The sequence below is a fragment of the Tenebrio molitor genome, chromosome 1, assembly GCF_963966145.1.
Source record: "Tenebrio molitor chromosome 1, icTenMoli1.1, whole genome shotgun sequence".
Taxonomy (NCBI): Eukaryota; Metazoa; Arthropoda; class Insecta; order Coleoptera; family Tenebrionidae; genus Tenebrio; species Tenebrio molitor.
The window spans coordinates 39,192,430-39,217,214 of record NC_091046.1 but is presented as its reverse complement, the minus strand read 5'-3'; the positions used below and the strand labels follow the sequence as shown (position 1 = coordinate 39,217,214).

Below are 24,785 nucleotides of genomic sequence, written 5' to 3'. Positions count from 1 at the left end.
TTTGGAAAATCAGTTAAAAAATGATTACAAGTCTCAATTACATGGAGTTTGATAACATGGGTATTACATAAATAAATTATCATTGTCTTGGTTATTACTTATGAGATACTTGGGGTTTTTTGTATTAAACAAGAGCATTAGTGCTGTAATATTTCACAACCGCACTGATTTTTGTTCGTTTTCAATAGCAATGAGCCAGAGTTTTGTAAATGCAACTTACATGATGTGTTAACAACGTGAAAAAATGAGATCGTGTGGAAACAATATTTTACTGTATGGAAACAATACGAACTTATTTATATGCAAAAACAATATGTTGTATTACATTATTAACCAGGAATCCAAAAAGTAGAACATTTATTTGCAGCACGCAATAACAATTATTTTGATAACAGTGATTCGCAGAAAAATTAGTACAACAGAACACAATCAACTAATATGTTTTATCAAAATTTTATTTATCCCGAAGGGTTATTAACAACAAAAATTTGACATCTGGTGTCAAGATTATGAAAATGAAAATATTTAAGCTACTATATGAACTTTTACTTCCTGGATTGAAAAGGATCAAAACACATTTCTGCGCTAATAATTTTTAATGAGTGAAAAATATCGGAAAATGTACACGTCTTGGGTTTCTTGTATCCGGCAGCTGTGTGATGTTTCTATAAAGAACAAGGAGTTTGTGGGGGCAAGAGAGACCTTCATTTGAAATTCAGACTGCACGGAAACGTTAATGGAGCGAACAAGTCGGGCCGACACAATCGTTTAGTTAATGAAGACTTGGCCCTCTGGTCAAATTGCTCTTGACATTTTTCCGCTAATCTTATTTTTGCGACAAGCATCGCTTTTGGAAATGAGTTGTATCAATTCCGATACTCGTCGTAAATCGGTTAAGTTGGCAGTGCCGTAACATTAAACAGTTTTGTAATAAACCCCATCGTAAAGCGTCTACAATATTAAAGTTCAAATTTCCCTTTAACGTTCTTAATTAACATCCTAATAAAACTTCCAAAACACATTAAACACGAGTAAATTTTCTTAAGCACCGAGCTTTATTTATTAAATTGTTCACAACTATATTTTAAGCGCACCGGAGTTGCTACGGATTGCTTCTTGCACTTCGTATAGTGGAAGTTGTAACAAAGAGGTTGATATATTAACTGCAAAATTTAATAACAACAGATGCTTATTAGTCTGGGATAACTTCAACAGATAATTTCCGTTGTTTCAAAACAACTGCAACTTTCTTCATTTGTCCTGCACTACTAAATTTCAGAAATTTTAATCAAGAGTGTGAAAAAACAAAAGCAGCAACACTAAAGTCACTCCTATTAAGAAAATTAAATTCCGACTAACAGAGATACTAAACTTTGCACTTTCTAAAGACATTTTTGTCAACTAAATAACTAAGTGATACGTAGCAAGTGGTCCATAATAATTGTTTGGAATACTCGAATACTCGCAAGGAGAATTTACCGACAGTTTGACGTGCACGAGGGAAATTTTAGTAGATTATTTCCAGAAAGACTCGCAGAAAAATTAATCAAATTTGAATCTCACCCAATGACAAGAACTTGACAACGAATATTAATGCACTAGTGCATTATCTACGGCTATCATTTGCTTATCATTGCCTGACAACGATAATAAATTGCATTGCCACTTTTTCTCATTTAAAATTATAATAAACTAACTCATTGCAAATGGCTTGCGATTTTTAAGTTTTTTTTTATTTGTGAACTGTTACAGAAAAATGTCAAATAACGTAAAATTTTAATTTTCTTTATTCGGATGCGTCTAATTTCATTCTAGATAAACCGGGACAGGGTTACACCTCTCAGTAAAATAATTAATAACAGATTGATTTAAATTTTTAGACCCTTATTTTGACAAAAATATCTTATTTGATGTTGCAAATTTGTTAATTTTGTTAATTACGTATAATAATAAGAATCGGTAAGATAAGGTGTAAAATTGAAAGAGAGCTCGTTGCCTACGTTAAACTTTAAGAGTTGGAAAGATAACTTCTTCTCTTGTCAGTTTGTGAAAATGAAATACGACCCCTAAATCTCGTGGGTATATTATATACGTCTATTCTAAAAGTAATTTTCTCATAGAAATATGAAAAAATAATGGAGGAAACAAAAACTGTATTATAATACCCCGAGAACAGCGCCGATGGCCTCGTTAAAATGTCGTAAGTAATTTTTATTAGAGCTGTAATGCAACAGAAATCTGGATAAAATCCTGATAACATAAGAAATAATTAAATAGTAAATTAGGAAAAAATCTTGCGCATTAAAAATTATATCAAACATAACTATTACATTATAGTCTGGAAGTAAAAATAATACTATTTGTACTTAAAAATTGTATTTAATTTAAGGTATGCCACAGGGTTGTTATAAATGTTTCTTGCATTGTAGCCGGCTGTGAAAATTACTTACAATACAGCATAATTATGTATACCTACTACACTAAAGATAAATTGATGTGATTACTTGGTTGCCTAAAAATAAGGGGCTCTAACAACTAATTAAACTAACAAACAACTAAAATCATATTCTGTTCAATTGATTGAAATTTGATTGAAAATAATGAAAACAAAAATATAATTTTTTCTTGTATGTAGTTTTTAAACGGTATTTAAAATATTGAAATATTATAAAATGGTTGTGCTCTAGTCATTTTTAAATCCTCAACAGCTTCCTCAGATTATGAAAGACTTGCAGTTGATTAGACCTTTATTTACACTTCCAGCCTGAACAAATATGTTGACTACGTCTCTAATATGGCCCACCATTTTAGAACGTTAAGATATTTTGTAAGATATTCACTCTCGCAGGTCAACACTGAATAAATCCACTTTTCGTTGTTTAATATTATAATAATAGGATATCACCATAACTGTATCCTGTTTCGGATAATAAACCATTTTCATTGGTGCTAAAGTAATAAAATGTTTATGTTTAAGTGTAAACCAAATTTTTACTACTTACTACAGTGTCTAATGTCCCGCACGAGTCAGTGTTTTAAAAAAGTCTTTTGCTTCCGCGACTATCTCAAAACACTTTCATTGCCACTTTGAAAAATAACAAACAATAAAAACTGCAAAATGACAAATGTGAGATACGAATACCATAAATCACTGCCAACAGTGCCAACTATTGATTTAAGAAACATTTATGATGACCCAGTATTTATACAGAAGTACTTAATTTGACTAGCACCTTCAAGCTTGTGTCAAATTGTGGACACGCCAGTGTCGTGGTTTCATAGTAGAAATAAAAAAAGCAATAGTAAAAAAAAGCGAACTTTCGCTTTTACACTCGTATATGACAAAAAAGGATCTTCTTATGGGAGGTTGGGTTAGGGTAGGTCAGTTATTAGTTGCAGTGTAGCAATAGCAGCGTATTAATAAAGCGTCTATTTGTTATTAAATCGTTTAAAATGCCAAATTTTACAAACGTGGAATTAACGGATATGGTGGTCGCGTACGGTGCAGAGGGTGGCAACGCAAATACTGTACCGGGAACAGTTTCCAGACAGAGTTGTACCTACATATTTACTTCCACGGTGCAAGGGTTGAGACACACAGGAAAGCTCCATCCGAGAACGGAAGATCGTAGCAGAGATCGTTCCCAGATTTTAGAAGCAGTCGAAGCAAATCGTAGAACAACTACGCGAAGGCTAGCACTCCAGGTAGCAGTTTCACACCATGTAGTATGGCGCACCTTAAAAGAACAAGGCCTTCATCCTTACCACGTACAAAAAGTACACACCCTACAACTGCTGGGAAAATGTGTACAACGAGAATTTGTAGGGGTTATTTTGTTTACCGATGAGGCAGTTTGGCCACCAAGCTCTCCAGATTTAAATAGTTGTGATTTTTCATGGGGCCATTTAAAACAGCTGGTTTATAGCCAGCCGATAGATTCGGTAAAAGAACTAACTAGATGAGTCGTGGCAGCTAGTGCCCAAATTCGGAAAGATCGTGAAGTTTTTTCAAGGGTTCGTTCATCAATGGCGTGGAGGGTACAGACGTGTATCCACGCATCAAGTACAACATTTTCAACATTTACTGTGAATAAGATACGCTAAAAGTAAAAGTGTTTTGTCCGGTTTTTTTTTTGACACAATAATTCATTGTCAGTGTCAAATTTCTTGCATTGTAATTAGCCAGTGCAAATCGTCTTCAAATGTCTTGGTGGTTTACGGCTTAAAATATTTCCACGTCCTTTGATACACCCTGTATTATAGAAGACAGATGGTTTCAGTTTCTCCTTAAAATATCTTGTAAAGAACAAGCATTTTCCCTCTCGTTAATTTAACAAGAAGCCAAATTTGTTCAATCAATTTAGTGAAGATCTAACAGAATTTTAAACATAAATTTCAACTTGCTAACAAGATTAAATCCTTTTATTCCAATGTGTCGGTAAGAGGTTTCAACTAAGTTTCAGATGATACTAAAATATCGACATAAATTTAAGCAATAAAAGGATCAATTTCCAATCTAAAAATAATGTTTTTTCTTCTACATTTTAAAACAACACAGCTTCCGGACACAGTTCACTTCTTCTTTTTGTTGTCTTTACTTGTCTTTAATCTTTAATTGTTGTAATACATAATTTAGGAGTTCCTCTTAATTGTCTATACTTACATCTTTATTTCTTTTATGTATTATTCTTCTTCTTTTTAATCTTTTATTTAGCTTCCAAAAATCATATAATTCAATTTAACAAGTCTTACCTTGTTGCGTTATCTAAATATTTTACAGGTTATTTCCAGGTACATTATGTTCTGTTGTTGCTTTTCTTTCCATTTCCATTCTCTCTGTTCATCAAAAACAAGCTTGAACTTAATGGAAAATAACGTTAGTTTAGTTTTGTTCTTGATTTTCTGCTGCAATATTTTTGTTCTCAAATAAATACAGCATAACACGATATACATGTTATTACTACTATTTGCACTTTTTATTTTCATGTAATTTACTTACTGAGATGTAATATTCAGAGTTCTCGAATATGTAAATGTGTTGTCAGCCAGTCGTTAGAGAGCAAAGACAGACAGAAAATAAAATTACGTTTACGATTATATTCATGTTGCAGAAAGCATGAAGCTCCGTATTTCGAAAACAAATATTCCGAATGATAAAGTTCGTTACTTCTTGAAGACTCGAATAAACAAAATTTACAACCACAGAAAAAGAATGACAAATTACTCGAGACGACTATGTATATAAATCGAATTGTAGCGGGTGAGGGCTTTATTTATATTCCCTCACCTGCAGAAACCGTAGCCGTGTAATAAGACTTCCAGGCTTATTTATGAAGCTTTTATTTAAATTACCCGGAATGTGAGAGATTTGGGGTATAAACCGTAGAAATGCGGCGACTCGCAGTAACTAACCGTCCTTAATTCGAAACGTTAAGGAACAAATCTGGACCTTCAGCAAAACCCGAACAAAAATCAACTTAGAGCAATGCGCTTTTCCAATTTTAATTAGTTTCGTGTTTGTGCGACGGCGAAACCTTCAAATCAAATATTAGAGGAAGCTCTTGGTTAAACCGAACTCGAGTTCTATTGCCTCTTGAATTCCCGATAAACTCGAGCTGTCAGGATAGTCTTGAAAGGCACCGAGGGAACTCGCTTCGCATCTATTAAATTCGAAACACGTGCTGCCCCCAGACCGACCGGTAAATGAGCCTAAATAAATATTTTTACACAAAAAATATACTCCACAAACTTCACATTAAACTCCGGAAACGGAAAAGAATTCGCCGTTGAGACGGTCGCGCCACTTTACGTCGCATCAAACAACAGGACAAACACTATTTGCTAATTGAATCTTGACATCCCCTCGAACAATTCGGTTTAGTGTGCACTTTAATTTGAAAGAATGTAGCGAAGGTAGTAAATTCGACCCGAAAGATCTCGCCGAAGGGAAATGTTTATGACAACCAATTAATTTCGGACGATCTCTGCATTACGGATTTATTGCTGAGCCCGTCAAGAAATTAATTAATTATAACAGATTGCAGGCCCGCAAGTGCTTATTAACGCATACATGTTCTGATTGCATTTGCAACTCGAATAAATTTCATTTGAAATCTCTCCTTCATAATAAGATATTTTGCAGATATGCAACAGCACCCTCGGACGTACTCGAATGAGCCTTTCACCTCAGAGCGTGTGACGTGACGCGTGACGGTGAAACTAATTCACTGCCCGGGAATAATGTTGCGGTGCACCTAAAGAAGTTTTCACTTCAATAATTATTTACAATTAAATTCTTTGCGTTTAATTGTTGCCATAAACTTCTGAGAAACAAAACAGAGCATGTTGTGGCAGGAATTGCTTTTATATTTTCAGTGCAAATAGCTATCGCCCTATAACAGTACTCCTACACAATTTGCAACCAGTAATAAAAATAATATTTCAATTTTTCATTCGGTGAGTATTTCTGCTGACAGTTCATCCCGATGATTTTCCATAAAACGGAATATAAAACAGCGGCAAAAGCAATATCTAATATGTACTAAACCAGGAACTGTCACAAGCAAGGATAATACATCTCGAATAACGCACGATCCATTAAAATATCGGAACCCATTCGTAAATAAATAATTCTATGTTCTACCTCCATCAAAGATAAATCCGTCTGTACATCCTGGTCTCGTCCAGCGTTGTCCTTTCGCAATATTCGATTGGTTTATTCGTCGGAGAAAACGCGAAGTAATTTATCTTATCCGTTGTGGGTTTAGATAACGTTTCTGACAGTGATACAAAATTAATTAAAAACTTCCTGTGTTAGCGGCGTACCGAAACTTTCTATTCACCTTTAATTACAGGATTAGCAGACCTTTGGAAATATTCCTAGTCGGTCGAGTAAATGACAGCGAATTTGATTAATTACATAAGTACATTTGCATCCGTTCTGTGTTGCAAATCGCCTAAATTATGGGCTTCGACTTAATACACTTTGCATTTGAAACGAGCTGAAAATAATTCAGAAGCGAAGGAGTTCGTGTCAGGACTAATATCGGAAGGTCTGTTAAAGTGGATCAATCCGGCAACACATCGAGATGAAAGCTCGCCGTTTAAATGTCAATGGTTGTGCTAATTTTATGCAGTTTCTGCAACTTTCAGAAAGAATCATTACCACTCCTGGACCAAACCTAGTTAGAGCGCTCATAGTTTAAATGTAAATTGCCTTTACTGGTCACGACCCGAACAACCTAAGTGCTACATTGTCCTTGCTCCGTGTCCTGTGTTTCCTACGGTCCACATCTGCAGTTTGGTCCTTTTTAAATTGTGTTTGCTTGCCCACACCGGTCTTTTCCTCCCTGTTATACCTATTTAAACATAAGCGGGTTGGGGGAAGTTCTTGAACGCCTAACCTGAACAAACCAGTTTCACTTTTTCCTCAAACATGATGCCACTAGTAAAAATATGTATCGGGCGTTCAAATGAAATCCTGGGCTGGGAATGCGTTGGAAACCGTCAGTTGTTTTGCTTTTTTAAAGTGTAAATTGACACTTGTAATTAGAGCATGTTGACAGGTAACCTAAAATTTATGAACAAAAAATCTTTCTGTTTTCTGTTTCTCTCTTTGCAATGTTTTACATTAAAAATAGAATAACTAACGATTCTTATTCTCGAAGCAAATATCTAACGGCCCCTTTGCTAAAAACAAACATGTGTCAAACGGCGGTAAATTCAAATTTTACACTGTTCCAAATAATTTACTTTTTTCAACGCCTACTCAGCCCAGGATTTCATTTGAACGCCTGATATAATATTCGTACTCCTTGAGTTATTCAGAAATCACCAAAATTATTCTCCACTAATGAAAATATAAATTTTTTATGATAGCATCGATAGCAGAATTTATCAGCTGTTCAAATACATAGTTTCTATTAGAATAACATGGGCAAAGAAATTTACGAGAGCCGAACATTTGACTTGTTCAAACAATTTTGTACAAATATCTGTTTAGCCTAAATCTGAATTTATGAATTGCCACCCATCATTCATACATGAAAATGAAATTTGCTTTTAGCTTTAACATTTCTCTTTCAGACAATAGCACAATTGATAAATATGTAAACATTTTATACAACGTTCTACCCTACCTAAATAGTTATGTGTGTTTTATTTATCAATTTTTTATTGATTCACATCACTGCAACTCATTTATACACAATATGGACTGAAAATGTGTTTATTTTTCAAATATTCCATAGGTTTTTATTAATATTGTAGTTGTGCAAAACGGTTTACAAGAATGAAATTAATTTTGTAATTGTGTTTGCATTTGATAATTAAATAATTATTTTATATTTTTCCGCTTCATGTTTATTATTATTAGGTGTTATTATTGTGTGATAAAATTACTTTTATGGAAAAAGAGAACTTCATAGGTAGATAACCATAAACATAAAATTTAGAGCTACTGTATGACGTAAACTGCAAATAACTGCAATATACAAGCAATAAATTTTAACTATCGAATAAAAACAAAATAAAAAGGCAAAAATGTTTTCGAGTAAATTGTGTATATGAATATTTCTATACTGAGTCATGACGTAGTGCTTTCATCTTTTTTAATAAAGATTCGTAGTATCACGATAATCTCAAAAAAAAATAGTTTCTTCAATAATTTTTATTCATCTTTGATATTCAATTTACATTATAAATACCCACCACAACTCCCTTAAAAACAAATCTAATAATATTTTTTTCCGTTGACCGCTTGTTAATTTCAATATTAATGAATTCTTTTGTCTAAATTATAGTGTATTAATGGACCTCATTAATACACTATTTTTCATTAATCAATGATTTTTGCGATTTTGACGTTTTGATTAAATTTTGATGTATAAACAACCTCGAACATGCATTGTTTGCACTTACCAACACTGCAGCAGGTAGTGCAGCAGGGTTTTCTATATTTTATAGCTCCATAACTGCACAATTACAAATTCACTTTTTCAAAAACCGACATTTTTGGTTATAATTCGCATGTCATATTTTTCAAAGGTAACTAGGTTTCCGTAGCAATCGTGATTTTTACGTGAAATTGAATGTGAATGGAGTTGACGTCTTCTGACACTCTTTGTGGAAAAGTGAATAGAAAGTGTTGAAAAATTTAAAAATGGCCTACCCTGAGGACAAAAAAAGAATGAAGGTATTTATAAGGTCTCATCTTTATGGAAAAAGATGAAATTGGTTTTGATTTGGCTTTAATTTCAAAATTTGTCACCAAAAAAAAAAAAGTTTGCGGTCAACGAAAAAATTTTGTAATCAACTCTTTTGTTAATGGGGATTAATAATCTCAACTATTAAAGCCACTCACTCGCTACACTCGTTCGTGCTTCAAACAGTTTCGATTATTAATCGCCTTCATTAACAAACTAGTTTATTAAATAACTATTAAAGATAATAACATTCTTGTGCTTTCACTTCTTCCAAAAAATCGAATATGTATAAGATTTTGAGTATCAAGGTAGAATAACGAATGAATCCTTTTTTTTTGCAACGTATGACCTTCTCCATTTATCACCAGATTAAAAAAATAATTTTGTCAGGATGCATTTTGCCATTATGAAAATTACTTTCGATAAAATAACGCAAAAAGCATTATGAGTGTCCTCTTTGTTTTTTGCTGCTTCATGAAGCCACTCATGTTGAATGGTTTTAGTGCATGCTACTCAGAAACATTTTAAAAATAGCAATGCCATTTTTATACAAAGTGGCAAAAGAGCAAAATAAATATCACCGAAAGCAGATTTACGTACAAACAACTCGCCTACAATTTTATTTCAAATATCAACTGTAGTGCTAGTCATGAATACAGATTAAAAACTTCATCTCTGACTAAAATTTGAATATTTCCAATCAATTGGGACTTTTTGTTGAGTTTTGAATTAATCGAGGAAATGACCTTTATGTGTCTTTGTCTAAAGAAACGATACAGTACTTAATGTAGTATCAACAGTTTTAATTGCAGGTTTAATACAGCTACGACCATTATTTTCTATTAAATTAACTGTGAATATTATTATTGCAAGAAGTGTTTCATACGCAAAAAAATATTTAGGAGCAAAAGATGAAAAAGAGAGGATCAACAAATGCGTATATAAAATTTAAACAGAAAAAATTCATGCTAAAATAAAGTAACAACTGTAATCCAGTGGAGTTTCCTTTGACGAGGACTTCCCCGCTAGAAAACTTCTTTGATGTTTACAAATCCCTGAATCTGTAAAAACAACAAAACATTTTAGATTTTAATCCTCCATGAACTACCTGCGCTGTCTATTTTAGCTGTTTTGAAGTTCATTTTACTTTATTAAGAAAGAACGAAAAGAAATTATCAAAGCAAATTGCTTAATGTAGACCAACATTCAACACTACTGAATCTATTCAGAATGTGGCATTTAGTTTAATCGTTCCTAAGTTAAATGCCTGGAGTTCAAATTCAGTCAACAATTTTAGGACTTCCATTATTCCGAGTATACAGTGCGCGTTCGTAAAGTTCAGAATAAATTCAATAAAACTGTGAGTATTAATTTCTGAGAAAAATCCTTGAACAGGTCAACTTTGTTTTTAAAAAGTGCATATTGTTCAGTAATTTGCTTATATTGACAGCTTGTCATCTCCTAATAATGACGTCATCAATATTTTTTTAAATGACAACCCCCATTTTTTTCTTATTTTTCTGGTACACCTTCGTACTAGCTAAACGATCAATGAAAAAAATGTACGCCTTACATAACAATTTTTTTAAGAAAATGGCAAATTTTACTTCAAAAAATGTAATTTAATTTTTAACTTAAATTTTTTTTTCAGTAGATTTAGTTACAATGCAAGGTTTATTTTAATAGACCAAACAATTTAGAACGATTTCCGGTAGATATTTCGCACTGAAACGGAACAAATAAGCCCTGACATTATTGAGCGCAGTCCCCAAAGTGAGTGCCAAATAGTTGGCAGGAGGCAATTTCAACATTTGCGTTAAATTTTATTGTTAACCCGAGATGTTTGTTTGAGGTCAATTAAAATTTTTACATTAAAAATTAAGTTAAATATTTTAGGTAAAATTTGTCATTTTCTCAAAAAAATTGTTATGTAAGGTATCAATTTTTTTCATTAATCGTTTAAGTACTAAGAAGGTCTACCAGAAAAAAATTAAAAAAGTAAGGGTTGTCGTTTAAAAAAAATATTGATGACGTCATTATTAGGAGACGACAAGCTGTCAACTTAAATAACGTACTGTACAACATGCACTTTTTAAAAACAAAATTGACCTCCGAGGATTTTTCTCAGAAATTAATAGTTTCAATTTTATCGAATTTATTCCGAACTTTACGAACGCACTGTAAAATTGATTTCCAGACAAATTTTTCTTGTTATCCAATGTGAAAAAATGCATAAGTTGGATGTAATTAATTCGTTCTCAAAATAAATCAATAATGATGTGGAGCAGGAAATCGTAACATTTTTCTTACATTCACTACACTCTAGCCAGACCTGAACTGTTATGACATGACACACGAAAACAAAGATTCTGTCCACGCCGGAAAAAGCTTTACAACAAAGAATTTGTTCTTGGGCAGGTGATAATGTAGAAAAATTTTGCGAAACGAATTAAGTTTAAAAACGGGACAATTAACAATTTGTTAAGCATTTTTTGATCACGTTTTTTTGCAGGAGAGGCAATAGAATATTTAAATAAAACTTAATTCAGATTTATTTTTGTTTTACTTTTCTTTTTTATGGGTTAAGTGGAGTAATTTTTGAACCCAATTTATTCATTTAAATTCAATTTAATTTACATAATTTATTTAATTTTTCTTAATAAAGTTATTATTATTACTAAAGTAAACAGGAAACGTTATTTTTTTTAGAAACAAATAGTGCCAAGTTAAATTTTAAAGTTCTATCAAAGTGGCAAAAGTGCAAAGCTTTTATGAGACGTTGTTCCGGGGCTCAAGAAATTATGGTTTAAGTTTATTTACAATCTATCTTAATAACTGAAAATGTTTGGAAGATGCGTAAGGAAGCATCTCCTAGAATTATTTAAAAGTCCATACATATTTGAACAAAACCATTTTTAAAATTTAAATGTGTATATTAATCCGCTAAGTAAAAGAAATTAAAAATCACTTTTTTCTCAAAGCTTTTAACACTTGTAAGGAGAAACCATTTAATAAGTCGTATCCTGTCACGGAATCGAGTTCTCACCGAAGATTCATTCAACACGGATGAAACCAAGTAGGTCGAGATTTAAGACTTAAGCAACTGACAGATGATTCTGAACTCGATTCGGAGTTTATATACAAAAGTGAAACACCTTGAACAACTTATTTCTGAAATGGAATCAAAGCAGAGAAATATATATTATCGAAATTTAACCAACAACTAAATTCAACAATACGTCTTCATTTAATTTTTCACATCTGGCAATTTCAAATATAGTAGAGATTTAAAGCGTTTTCTAGTTTCTGATGGAATTCAAGCAATAGTTAACATCAAGCACACTATTAGAAATAACTTGCTGTTCTCCAGATTATTGTTGTTTATTCATTTGCTCCGACATTTATCCACTATTGATCCGTTAATTCCCCAAAGGGGTTGCCTTTGATGTGGGAAAAGTATCATATGATAATTGAACCGACGGAAAATGCAGCAAAGATCAGAGGTGAAACAGCTGGTGCAAAAACAAAATAAGCTTTTGACTGATCGCGTTTTTGCTTTAACAAAACATATTTATCTACGACCGCTTGGATAAAGTCCTTCATTTGCGTTGGCAAAGAGATTCATTATCACACAAGTGAGGTAATGAATTCATTGAACAACTCGTTTGAAATTTGAAATTTGAACCAAACAAACAAAATTATCTGCAAACAATATTAGTTATTAATTACACATTTTTTGCATTTAGACAGATTGAGACCAGACCACCTCTCACAAATTTTCCATCTTTAATACTTGTTGAAGCTTCCATCTTCATTTTCAAATCTGTCTTGTTCCTTTGATTCTGAGCGTCACGTCACGTCACGTCACGTGGGATGAGGCATCATTATTGCACTCGTGTGATTACATTTTCACATTTCTATTATAATAATGCCTTTATCCCACTAGTAGCATAAATAACTATTATTCATCTAAATTGCAAAGTAGTGTTTCATAATTTCGTGACGATACTCTAGCTCAAAATTGTATAAATTCACTAAAAAATCTAAATCTAAGGTAATTGTCAATTTATACGAAACATTGCTTTGAAATGAACGTTAATTTTTTATCCGAATTAGAGAAGGACCCAAGAACACACAAATATTCAGTCTTTATTAAAACGACTTGCGTCGCTGATAATAATTTGAACGTCGAATCGATAGCAGCCGTAAAACATCTCTTTCCCAATTACCTTTCAGTTTTAAATGAAAATTACCTTCATAACGCTGATTAGTACGTCAGAATATCCACGGTTAGTACCCCGAGGACCATTAACTTTAGAACAGCAATACATTAAAGATTAGACGAAACATAGCAGTGGTTGACAGACTTATTTAGCTGAAGGCTGTTCCGTGAAAACAACTTTATTGGACGGAAAACACAATTACGTGAGTACGATCCAACTGCAGTTTATCTGAAACTAGATGAGAGGATTGTCACGTGCGCGCTTATAAAACGAAATAAACCGTTTTGGCAGCACATAACCATGAATTACCATCGAAATCTAATCGTATCGAGCTAAATAATCTTTAAAATGTGCCCCAGCTGCACATCCAATCTCCATTATTATGGAAGTTGGCTCGTGAATTTCCGAAAGTCTCTGACCGAGTGCATACAACTCGTTGCATAAAAGTTCAAAGTTGCTGGCAAAGCTTGTAACTAACAAGATTGGCGCTGGTTCTCCGGTGTCAGCGTTCCTAATGCTACTTTTTGTTGCAGATTTGTCGAATTGAATTATTCGCAAGACAACAAAACTGAGCCGAAGTGAAGGGCGGACCTAATCGACGATGCCAATTAAGGGACTAATCCAATTAATTTGGTGGAGTGGGAGATGAGAATGCAATTTTTCACTTTAAATCGAATTTATCATCGGCGATCAAAATTCGTTTCCAGTGCAATTTCTTAATAACCGGATAAAAGTTTGTTGCGGGGTAATCTGTCGGCTTAATGTCTATGAAAGTCGGCGCTAATCGGTACGCGAAAAATGTGATTCGATTTTGAAAATGGCAAATCGCACTTAAGCGCCATCGCAAGTTTCGCCAAGATGAACGAAGAGGACGAGTTCGGCGGTTCTCTGGAGGCGAACGGTTCGGTCGTCTTCAACTCGTCGGCCCCGAACGCCACCAACGCCTCTTCGACGAGGGTCTCGTACATCAACATCACCCTGGAGATGCCTATAGCCTACGCCGTGCCCTTATACGGATACGTGATGCCCTTCCTTTTGATAATCACGATCATCGCGAACACGTTAATCGTGGTTGTGTTGAGCAAGAGGCACATGAGGACTCCGACAAACGTAGTACTGATGGCGATGGCCCTTTGTGATATGTTTACGGTTTTAATACCGGCTCCCTGGCTTATCTACATGTACTCCTTTGGGAACCACTACAAACCCCTGTGGCCCATAAGTCTTTGTTATGCCTGGAATGTCATGCACGAGGTAAGTGCAAACGCAAGTTGCTTTTATAATCACAATTTACGTTAACACCTTCAACCTGTGATGATAATTTTATTATCGCCGCACAGACCGACGTTATAGAACCCAATTAGTGGCAATTCATGGAAATGGCGCAATTAGCTTCGCACCCGTTACCTTAAAAATGCCCTGTGAAGCGTATTGTGCCTCAAAAGAACCCACCGTTTCCTAATTTGTTTAATATGAACTTTAATGTTGCTTTAGTCTTGTCTCGCATAACCTCATTACCCCCTACTTTATCCTCCAAAATAATTAGGTACCTAGAGTAAGATTTACCGCGTCTCATTTCATTACTTCTAAACTGCCCTACCACTCATAGTTTCTAAAAGTTAAAAACACTTTCTCTTTCAATTTCTTTTTTCTTCATAAATACCCAAGTATCTAACCTAACACAATTTTTCTTAAAAAGAAACTTGAATTAAAAAACAACAAAGCAAACCAGTTTTAAAAACATAATAACATGATGAATAAGGTAAGGAATAATAATAATTGACGACAGTAAATATGCATGTAGTTGCAATTTATTTAGTTCCGAGTGACTTTTATAGTTATCGATTGAAAGATATTCGGTAGGTTGGCTTCTCTGAGTACTTAGTAAGCCCTGTCATTGTCAACATGTGGCGTTTTAATTCATTTTTAAGTTATGGTTTTGAAAGTTTAGTCTTACTGTTAATAATCGACATTATAAATAAACCATTAAAAACTTTTTCCGTTGACCGCTTGTTAATTTCAATATTAATGAATTATTTTCTCTAAAATATAGTGTATTAATGGACCTCATTTCATTAATACACTATTTTTCATTAATCAACGATTCTTGCGATTTTGACGTTTTGATGATATTTTGATGTATAAACAACCTCGAACATGCATTGTTTGCACTTACCAACACTGCAGGAGGTAGTGCAGCAGGGTTTTCTATATTTTATAGCTCTATAACTGCACAATTACGAATTCACTTTTTCAAAAGCCGACCTTTTTGGTTATAATTCGCATGTCATATTTTTCAAAGGTAACTAAGTTTTCTTAGCAACCGTGATTTTTACGTGAAATTGAATGCAAATGGAATTGACGTCTTCTGACGTTCTTTGTGGAAAAGTGAATAGAAAGTGTTGAAAAATTTAAAAATGGCCTACCCTGAGGACAAAAAAAGGATGAAGGTATTTTATAAGGTCTCATCTTTATCGAGAAAGATGAAATTGGTTTTGATTTGGCTTTAATTTGAAATTTTGTCACAAAAAAAAAAGTTTGCGGTCAACGAAAAAATTTTGTAATCAACTCATTTGTTAATGGGCGATTAATAATCTCAACTATTAAAGATACTCACTCGCTACACTCGTTTCGATTATTAATCGCCTTCATTAACAAACTAGTTTATTAAATACTGCAACCAACTGTACATACTCGTAAGTATGTACAGTTGGTTGCAAAAAAAACGGGAACCCTCAGAATAAAATTGATACATTTTTACAATTTTTGCATAGTGTAAAACCGTCTCACGAGAGATAGGTTAGGATTATGGTCAAAATTCAATGACATTTTCAAAAATTATTTGATCGGTATTTACAAGTAGACAATAAATTGACAAATGAACAAAACCAAATTTACATTAGGAAAATTTTCTATTCCCATTTTTTTTTGCAATCAACTGTACAGTTGCGGAAACAGAATTTCTGGCAACATTTTTCTGTTACTTCAACAAAATCTTTGTAAACCACCTTTTACTGTCATCATGACTGACATTCAAAAATTAAACTATTCTGTGTGAGTCACTTTTTGAGTTTTGAGTGTAATAATTAAATCATCCCGCATCGCTTTGGTCTGTTGTCTACCCATTATTATGCCACAAATCACAATCTATGAATGCAAAGTCAAAAACATGATAACAGTAAAAAATGAGGTTATTAACGTAAAGGTTGTTTTGGACTTTATGTTATGAACTTATGACAATGACAATACTGCCAGAAATTTGTTTCCGCAACTGTACATATATACATTCAGTGGGAGATAATGTAGAAAACAAATTAAAAAAAATCTTCATACCAGTCATTTGAATAAACAAATATTCTGTTAAATTATATCTAATCAATCAATGCTAAAAGTGACAAAGCACAATCATGCCTCTTCAACTATACTTTTTTTTAATGATTATTACTATACAACGTTGGACTCAGTATATTACTGTGTTGGTTCTCTGCATACCACTATTTGTCTACTAGTCTGTCTAGTTTGTCTAGTTTGTCTAACGCTACGAGGCTGGCGGCACATCCAAAATTTGTGTGGGTTTTCAACGCTAACTGCGATGGGACAATCATTTATAATGACCCTGTATTAACAAGTAAGTAAATCGCTCAATTTTTGCTGAACACGAATTTATGTATAATCAAAGAATCACCAACACCGCAATTACACCCAAAATAGAGCTGGCATCATTGTACACTTTTGACTTAGGGTGAAAAATCTTATCAAATAAAAATTGAGATTATGTAGAGATAATAACTAGTAGTCTTCATTTTTAATAAATGTCTCACTTAGCTAGTGGTTTTTAATACATACAAAATTTAAATGCGAGATGCAAGCCTAATGCGAGTTTGCGTACTTTCAGTGACATTAACAATGACAGGCGTTGGCAGATGTAGCCAAGAGATATCATTAAATTCCCTAAATTTAGTAAAATTTTCTCATTACAAATTTATTGTCGCGAGCAATAAATTTTGGTCGTCAATGTCATTTCAAAATTTGGTTAGATTGTCGCAAATTTAAAAAATTTCCCTGCCTGATTAGGCCCACGTCAACAAAATGTCAAAAAATTGAAATAAAAATGACAATTAATGTCATACAACATGATGAGAGGTTATGATATCTACGACTGTTTCACAATGGAGCATTTTCGATTGCGTCAAAGAATGACCTTGACGACCAAAATTTATTGCTCGCGACTGTACAACAGATCATGATTACTTGATAAAAAAAAAACAGATAATATGTACACAAATCTCTAATCATTATGTTAATCTCGGTGCGGTTAACGAAATGTGATTTTGACAGTTTCGATTTTTTGACATGTCACTAAATCTAAAATTGGTAAATCTAGTGATATTTTTTTAACAACTAAAATGTTTTACAAGACATAATCACATACCCAAAAAAATAAAACTATTTGACCTTGAAATCCCCAATCCATCCTGAATTTACTTTAATTATTTTTATCTTATCTTTGTAAACCGTGGAAATGAAAAGTTTACAGATTATTTCACAGCGTCATTCAGTTCAATTTCAAGGAATAGTTAGTTTATTAAAAAACAAGTCGTTCATAGTTTGCTTAGGATGATATTATCAAAACAGAAGTTTGACTATTTCAAGAACACAACAATCAATATTTAAATTGCAAGTATGGTTTCTGTCAGATATGACAGAGTGATAATAAATAATTTTATTAAAAACATAGATTACATAATTCGAAAGATATTTTGAAAATTCCTGGACATTAAATTTCTACAAACTATACAAGGTTATTCACGTAAGATGACGAGCCTGGCCAGGTAAAATGCAACCCAAAATACAATTTATGAAGCTATCTCGATCCCTTCGCGACTTCGTAACTTGCTTTTTGATATTCACAGTTCACACTTACGCGGAAAAACGTTTTAGTCTTGAGAGACTGTTGAAGAAAATCAGAAGCAAAACAATTAAGACGGCGAACTCACAACTGACGATAAGATTTAATAATTTGACATTTGTCATTTGACATCTAATTTGCCGGCTTCAATAGCTCGATATAGTTCGACACAAATAAAATATAGAGCCGCACAATTCCACAGGACTCTTGACACGAGTATGTTCTTTTATAGACACTTTGTACCTTTCAAGCTAATAGAATACCTACTTGGATTCCTGATTTAATTTTGAAATATCAAAACACAATAAATGCTTTGTAAAATGTATTTTGGGTTGCATTTTTACCTGGTCAGGCTCTTCATCTTACGTGGATAACCTTGTATATTACAGATGAATTAGAGTTAAATGTAATAAACCATCTTTCTTGTTAAAAGTTTATAAATAAAAATTACTTTCGGTAAGTGCTTTCATTTATTAAGCACTTAAAATGACAGTTCATTTAAATGAGTGTACCTACTCCCCTGGCTGTAGCGTGATATTTCTAGGAATAATTTCCCCTGGCCAACTCCTATCTACAAAGGATATTAAATTAATACGTGATGAGAGTTGCAATAAAATTGCTTTATTCAGCGACGTGATGGCAAAAATTTAGTTTCACGTTTCGCTATTCATTTCCAGTTAGGAATAATTTGATCTGTTTTGTGTACAACGAACGTGCCAAATTAATACTGAACGAGCGCATATTTTAACGAATTACTAACCCAATATGAATTTGGAATTTTAAAGTTTTAACACTCAATCTACAGATCAGAAAAAACAAATCCAACACCGCGAGAATGTTTTGAGTGAAAATTATGGAGACTCCGGACTAAATTAAAAATTAAATAATTTACCTATTAATTCACAACTGGACACTTTTTTTAACGGATAATGGAACAACCAAGATTTGGAGATGTTTTAAATATACCGGGTGTCCACTCTCAAAGTCGAACATAGGCAATTAACACTGTGCATTCAGTTTATAGATATTATGCCATTATTTCGATACATCAAGAATTAAATTATGATATTAAAGTAATTAACAGTTGAAGCAGCTTTTATTATAAATTCTTTGAAAAAATTACAATGCAGTTCCTACCTTAGTTAATAATAAATCTAAATAATTTGCTGAATTTAAATTTCCCTTTATTTCAAATGTTATTAAAAATCCCAGCCCAGATATGAATTTTTTGAGGATACCGAGTTCTAGTAGGAATATTTACTCGAGGGTTTTCTTGAGCCCAATATCGCGTGTTTTGAACATTTGGTTCGTTATTTAGTGTAAAAGTAGATTCGTCTGTGAATCAAATTGTCGACAGAAAGCAACGATCATTAGCACGCTCCTGTATTTCGTAACAGGTTTCACTCTTACTTTCTTCATCAACAGCAAAAATCTGTTGATGACACTGTGTCTTGTAGGGATGATATTTATACTTCCTAAAGATATTCAGTATCCGCGATTTACATAAACTTACTTCAAGAGAAATTTGTCTTAATTTGTATGGAGTAACTATTCATTTTTCCGTGAATAATTTTGACAGTAATTTACCAAAATTCGCTGACTTAAACCCAACAAATTACTAAATTTTTTGACAAATGCTGTCCAATTTGAAAATCATGGCATGTCATATTTAAAAATCGCCAAGTTTTAAATTAGTATTTTAAAATAAAAATAGCACCTTTAATCTTATTAGTAGTATCATTTCAAGCGCAATAATTTTATCTTTCTATTGATACCATTACCTTACCTGTAAGTTCAATTGGCGAGCAGGCATCAGCAAAAACGTTCAATACAATGTTAATTGCCTATGTTCGAGTTTGAGAATGGACAGACCGTATACGTTGAAAAACAGAATTAATGAAACGGCAACATCAAGCGTGGCGATGCGTATTTCTAAATTGGTGGAGGCGCCGGGCAATTGTTTAATATGTTACAAAATTACTTTAGAATTATTCAACAAGGATATGAAGGGAGAACAACGTTCGTAAAGTTTGTCCAGCGAGAGATTGGTCGACATAACATCCACTAAATTCTACGTAGAGGAAGTAGTACCTAGCGCACTTAAAAATTGAAATCCATACAGGTCCGTCCTAAAAAACGCCGCAAGGGCTCGATTTAAATAAAACAAAAACTAAAATAAATCACTTTAAAAGCGCTATAAGCACAACATAGACTTTTTTTTTTTCAAAAAGTCATTCAAGGTCAGACGATAGTCAACTTTGTTTTTCCAAATAGCTTGGTATATTTTCTTACACCCATTTTGAAAGAGATTATTTTTCTGAATCTAATGATATGCCACATTTTAGAATGTATTTAAGAGTACTTAACCGCGAAAATAAATTAATAAAGTAGCATTATTGGAAATTTTTTCTCCAAAAAAAAAAAATCAGGTTACTATGGAAAACAATCCTAAAAGCAATAGCAATACTTTCTGAAGAGCAGAACAAAAAATAATGTGACAGAATGTGTAATAAATACTGCGTTTAGGATTGTTTTCCATAGTAACCTGATTTTTTTTTGAAGAAAAAATTACAATAATGAGTGAATAATGGTACAATTTTATTTATTTGTTTATTTTCTCGGTTACTATTAAGCGCATCCTAGAATGCGGCATATCGTTGGATCCAGAAAAATAATCTCTTTCAAAATCGGAATAAAAAAATATACCAAGTTATTGGAAAAAACAAAGTTTACTATCATCTGACCTTGAATGACTTTTTAAAAAACATTAATCTATGTTGTGATTTTAGTGTTTTTAAAATGATTTATTCCAGTTTTCGTTTTATTTGAATCGAGCAATAAATAACGGAGATATGGCTTGCGGCGTTTTTTAGGACGCACCTTGTATATCCTTCAAGCAGGAACATTTTTGCCCTGAAGTTATGCTCTAATTAATGTATTCTAGTGCATTTTGTAGTGTTGGGTTAATTTACTACAATTTAAAATCTCCCAATTTCTGGGCAAAGTATCGGCCCTTCAAATAAATATATATTTAGAGTAGGCGTAGGCGACATTCTAATTCTGTTAACAGTGTAAAGTAATTTTTGTAGGTAACCAATTATTCTCCGGAGTTACACAGGTTACATAGTAAGCTTTTCCTCAATTTCATATGGTCATATTCCGTGGAGGGGGAATAGGGAGAATGCACTACAAAAATTAAAAATATTTTCTAACCTAATTTTATTTCGTTAAAATGTCAGACGTTTCTTGTGTCATTTTCCACGCTGGAAAAATGTTGCAAACAATTGAATTTCCATAGGTTGCTCAAAATATACATTTATTTTAAGACCCGTTATACTCCTCATTCGTTAGATATTAACTAACTTGACGCAAAACTATGGCAACAGTTTCTCGAGTTTTCTTGGCTGTGAAGTTTTATTTGTATTTTTGTTTGGTGCCACTTGAGAACTACATCGCCACCAGAATAAAACTTATACCTGGGGGATTATGAAATTTTTATTGAATAAAAATAGACTCGACTACATTTTCAACTTATTCTGTTGTGCAAACTCGACCCGTCGCGTCGAAAGTTCACTCTAGACGAAAAGTGGCTACACTTCAACCTTCAAACTAAACCGGCAAACTTCTTTTGTACGAGGTGAAATTCCAGCGACTAATTAGTTTCATTGTTCACTTCACACCGAATTATTTATCGCCGTGAATACCAATCCTGAAATCTGGTACTCGAAATTTACCGTCCATTGTGGAGCTTTCGACAATAGATTAATTTCGTTCCAATTACACATAATTGTCATTGTGCAAATTATACCTCTGCATTTTTCAGATGTATCAAACGATTCAAATCGGTCCCCCCATTTTATCTAATTTATGTCGCCCCAGAGGTCAACTTTTCTAATTTGCATAAATTTATGTGTCGCTCGGTCAGTGTGAATTACACCGAAAGCTCAGTCCCTTCTGACGAGGTTATTCTAGAGTGGATAAGCTTTATTGCGGGTATTGAACCAGACACTGATAAAATCATTTCTGAAATACCTTCCAAACGATATAAAATGAAATATTTCCCTTGACAGGGAAGCTTTTAAAATTCAACAAAAGGTGGAAATTTATATTGGTCAAGCCAGACGACGTATTTCTTGGTACAAGATGCAATAGAAATCTCTCTGTGGTTATTCGTGCGTGACATATGTGTTATTGCATTCTCAAATAGTTGTCAGTAAAACAGCGACGGAAGCTTAAAATGTGGGTCGAAATTTTTCAGGATTCCGGAAATAAACCGCCAGAAATAGTCCAAGGAGTTAAGATCCGCGTGGTCCCTTTGATACAAAGCTGCAAGTTTACTTTATCAGGTTTAAAATAACATAGCGTTCAACAGAGATACATTGTTCCTAGTTATCTAATTGTTTCGAAATATCACAAGACAAATACGCCCACGTATAAAACGTCTAGAGAAATGGCTATATTGTTCTGCATGTTCTAGGAAATGTGGAAACATTGCTCAACTACCGACTCTGCTGGCCCTCACGTAACTCACAAGCGGAGTTGCTGCGAACTTTAAAACAACTTCAAAAATAAACTCGAAAGCATGTTATTTAATAGTTGATAAACCGACAAATTTAAATATCTAATGTACGATTTATTTGTTTTCTTTTTGTATTAAAGCGATCGGAATAGGTTATCTGAAAATCAAGCTGACCTTTAAGCTTCTTTAAATTTAGGCTGCAGGAAGTACACCTGTAAGTGTTTGAATGTCAAACGGAAAATCGTCGTCCTAATTAAATTCGGCTGAAAAATGCTCAAAAACTGGATGAACGTTGCCTCCCTCGTGGCCTAATAAAATTGTTAAAAGCGCTTCATAAATTTGCAAATCACGGAAAGAGACCCCCGAGGAAAGAAAAATTGTGGTTAATATTCACCACCAATTCCAAGAACAAAAAGCCCCTTAATATTCCGACCGTACGGCCAGGAAAATAATTTCCTTTCGACTTTACGAGGGTGTTGTTCCATTTTTACCGCCACAATACCGCGAGACATCCCGCATGTACGAATTTGAATCTGCAGAGACGACGTCATCGTGGAGGGTAGATAAGATACATAAATTTGCGGCAATAAATTCTGGCATCTGGCACGGTCTGAATGGTCGCGTTTGCCCCGCAGAAGGTCGCCTCATTGTTTCAAATTTAAAAGGATTATTAACGTTGTCCGGGAAAAATGATTCCGTTGTAATTTAGGTGTTTCGTCTTGGCGGAGTTTAATAAAACGGGAGCTTTCAAAGAACTTAAGTGACAGAGAACAGCTGCGGAAAAACAAAAGGTTTAAAGCCTTGTTTACGTCAGCCGAACCGTAAACGAAGTAATTTTATAATGAAGTCGATATCCTTTTCCTCCGTTGGAAACAGTTCCGGACTCGCCGCCACCACTCCGCCCCCGGAATCAAACAAATGTTTTGTGTTGGACGCAGGTTGGCCGATTAAAATTTTATAGATTGTTTGTCACTCTGCCATAATTCTTTAATAATATACCAGTAAAACGGCCATTATGGCTGCAATTTTGTCCCGAGTTATTGTGTGCCATAATTGTAACAGTCCATGTACCCTCTAAAACGTGGGAAATTAAATTAAGAAGTTCATTACGTTAACAATAAATTTTAATTATCCGATCAATTTTATCCGTTATCACCTGCTGTTCCGCTTTTCCAAAATAAAACAATTAAAATGTGCTTCACAAAATGCGGTGATTTCTCACAGGACATTTGACGCATCCTCCGAACAAAACGAAGTATGTCTCGGCGTTGCCCACCCCTACATTATTTTATTTCCTAGTTTTGATAAATGTTTTGTCTGGCGTTACATTTCCCGCGGTTTCATTATCAGACAAGATATCATTTCGCGGAAATTCATCACCTCTCGTATTTTTAAACGAAGAAACCTCTCCTTTCTTTGTATTTTCCTGACGAGACCTGTTGCTTTATTTGACGACATCAAGTGCATTGTGTGAGATGTCAAAATACTCTTCCTCATAACAGACCACTTCACGAATGAATTGAAATTTTATCTGTCATCATTTTTATCAGCGAAAGCGAAACGTGTTGATAAAACCGAAGATAAAGTCGAGGTAGAAGTGTTCGCTGCCTTATTTTCAACCGACTGAGACGCACTGGATGAAGAAGCGTTAATAAAATTTGAGTGTCATCCATGAGACATTGCATTTTTAGGAAAAAACATTTTTGAAATTTATCGAACAAAGATAAAAATGTGTTGTGCCTATTTCTAACGGCTCACTAACTGCTGGCGCGTTTAATCTAGAAGAATCGACTGAGCGGAACACATAAAATGAGAAGGGGATGGGCGGAGTTGCGATTAACATTGCCGGACCATAAACCCGTTGTCACGTGACATCCTCTTCTCGTTGTTGTTGTGTGTCGCGTTAAAAACTGAGCTTTGTGTTTGTTTCA

At 33.6% G+C, this 24,785-nt stretch overlaps 1 protein-coding gene across 5 annotated transcripts in view; it reads left to right on the top strand.

The window, feature by feature from the left end:
* SPR (Sex peptide receptor) overlaps nt 1-24,785 on the top strand; it is a 202,008-nt gene that overhangs the window by 159,489 nt on the left and 17,734 nt on the right. For all 5 annotated transcript variants that reach the window (XM_069040836.1, XM_069040848.1, XM_069040842.1 and 2 more), the window contains one exon: nt 13,960-14,680. In XM_069040836.1, the coding sequence (XP_068896937.1) occupies nt 14,285-14,680 (396 nt within the window). In that variant the 5' untranslated portion in view covers nt 13,960-14,284. The remainder of the gene's footprint in view (nt 1-13,959; nt 14,681-24,785) is intronic.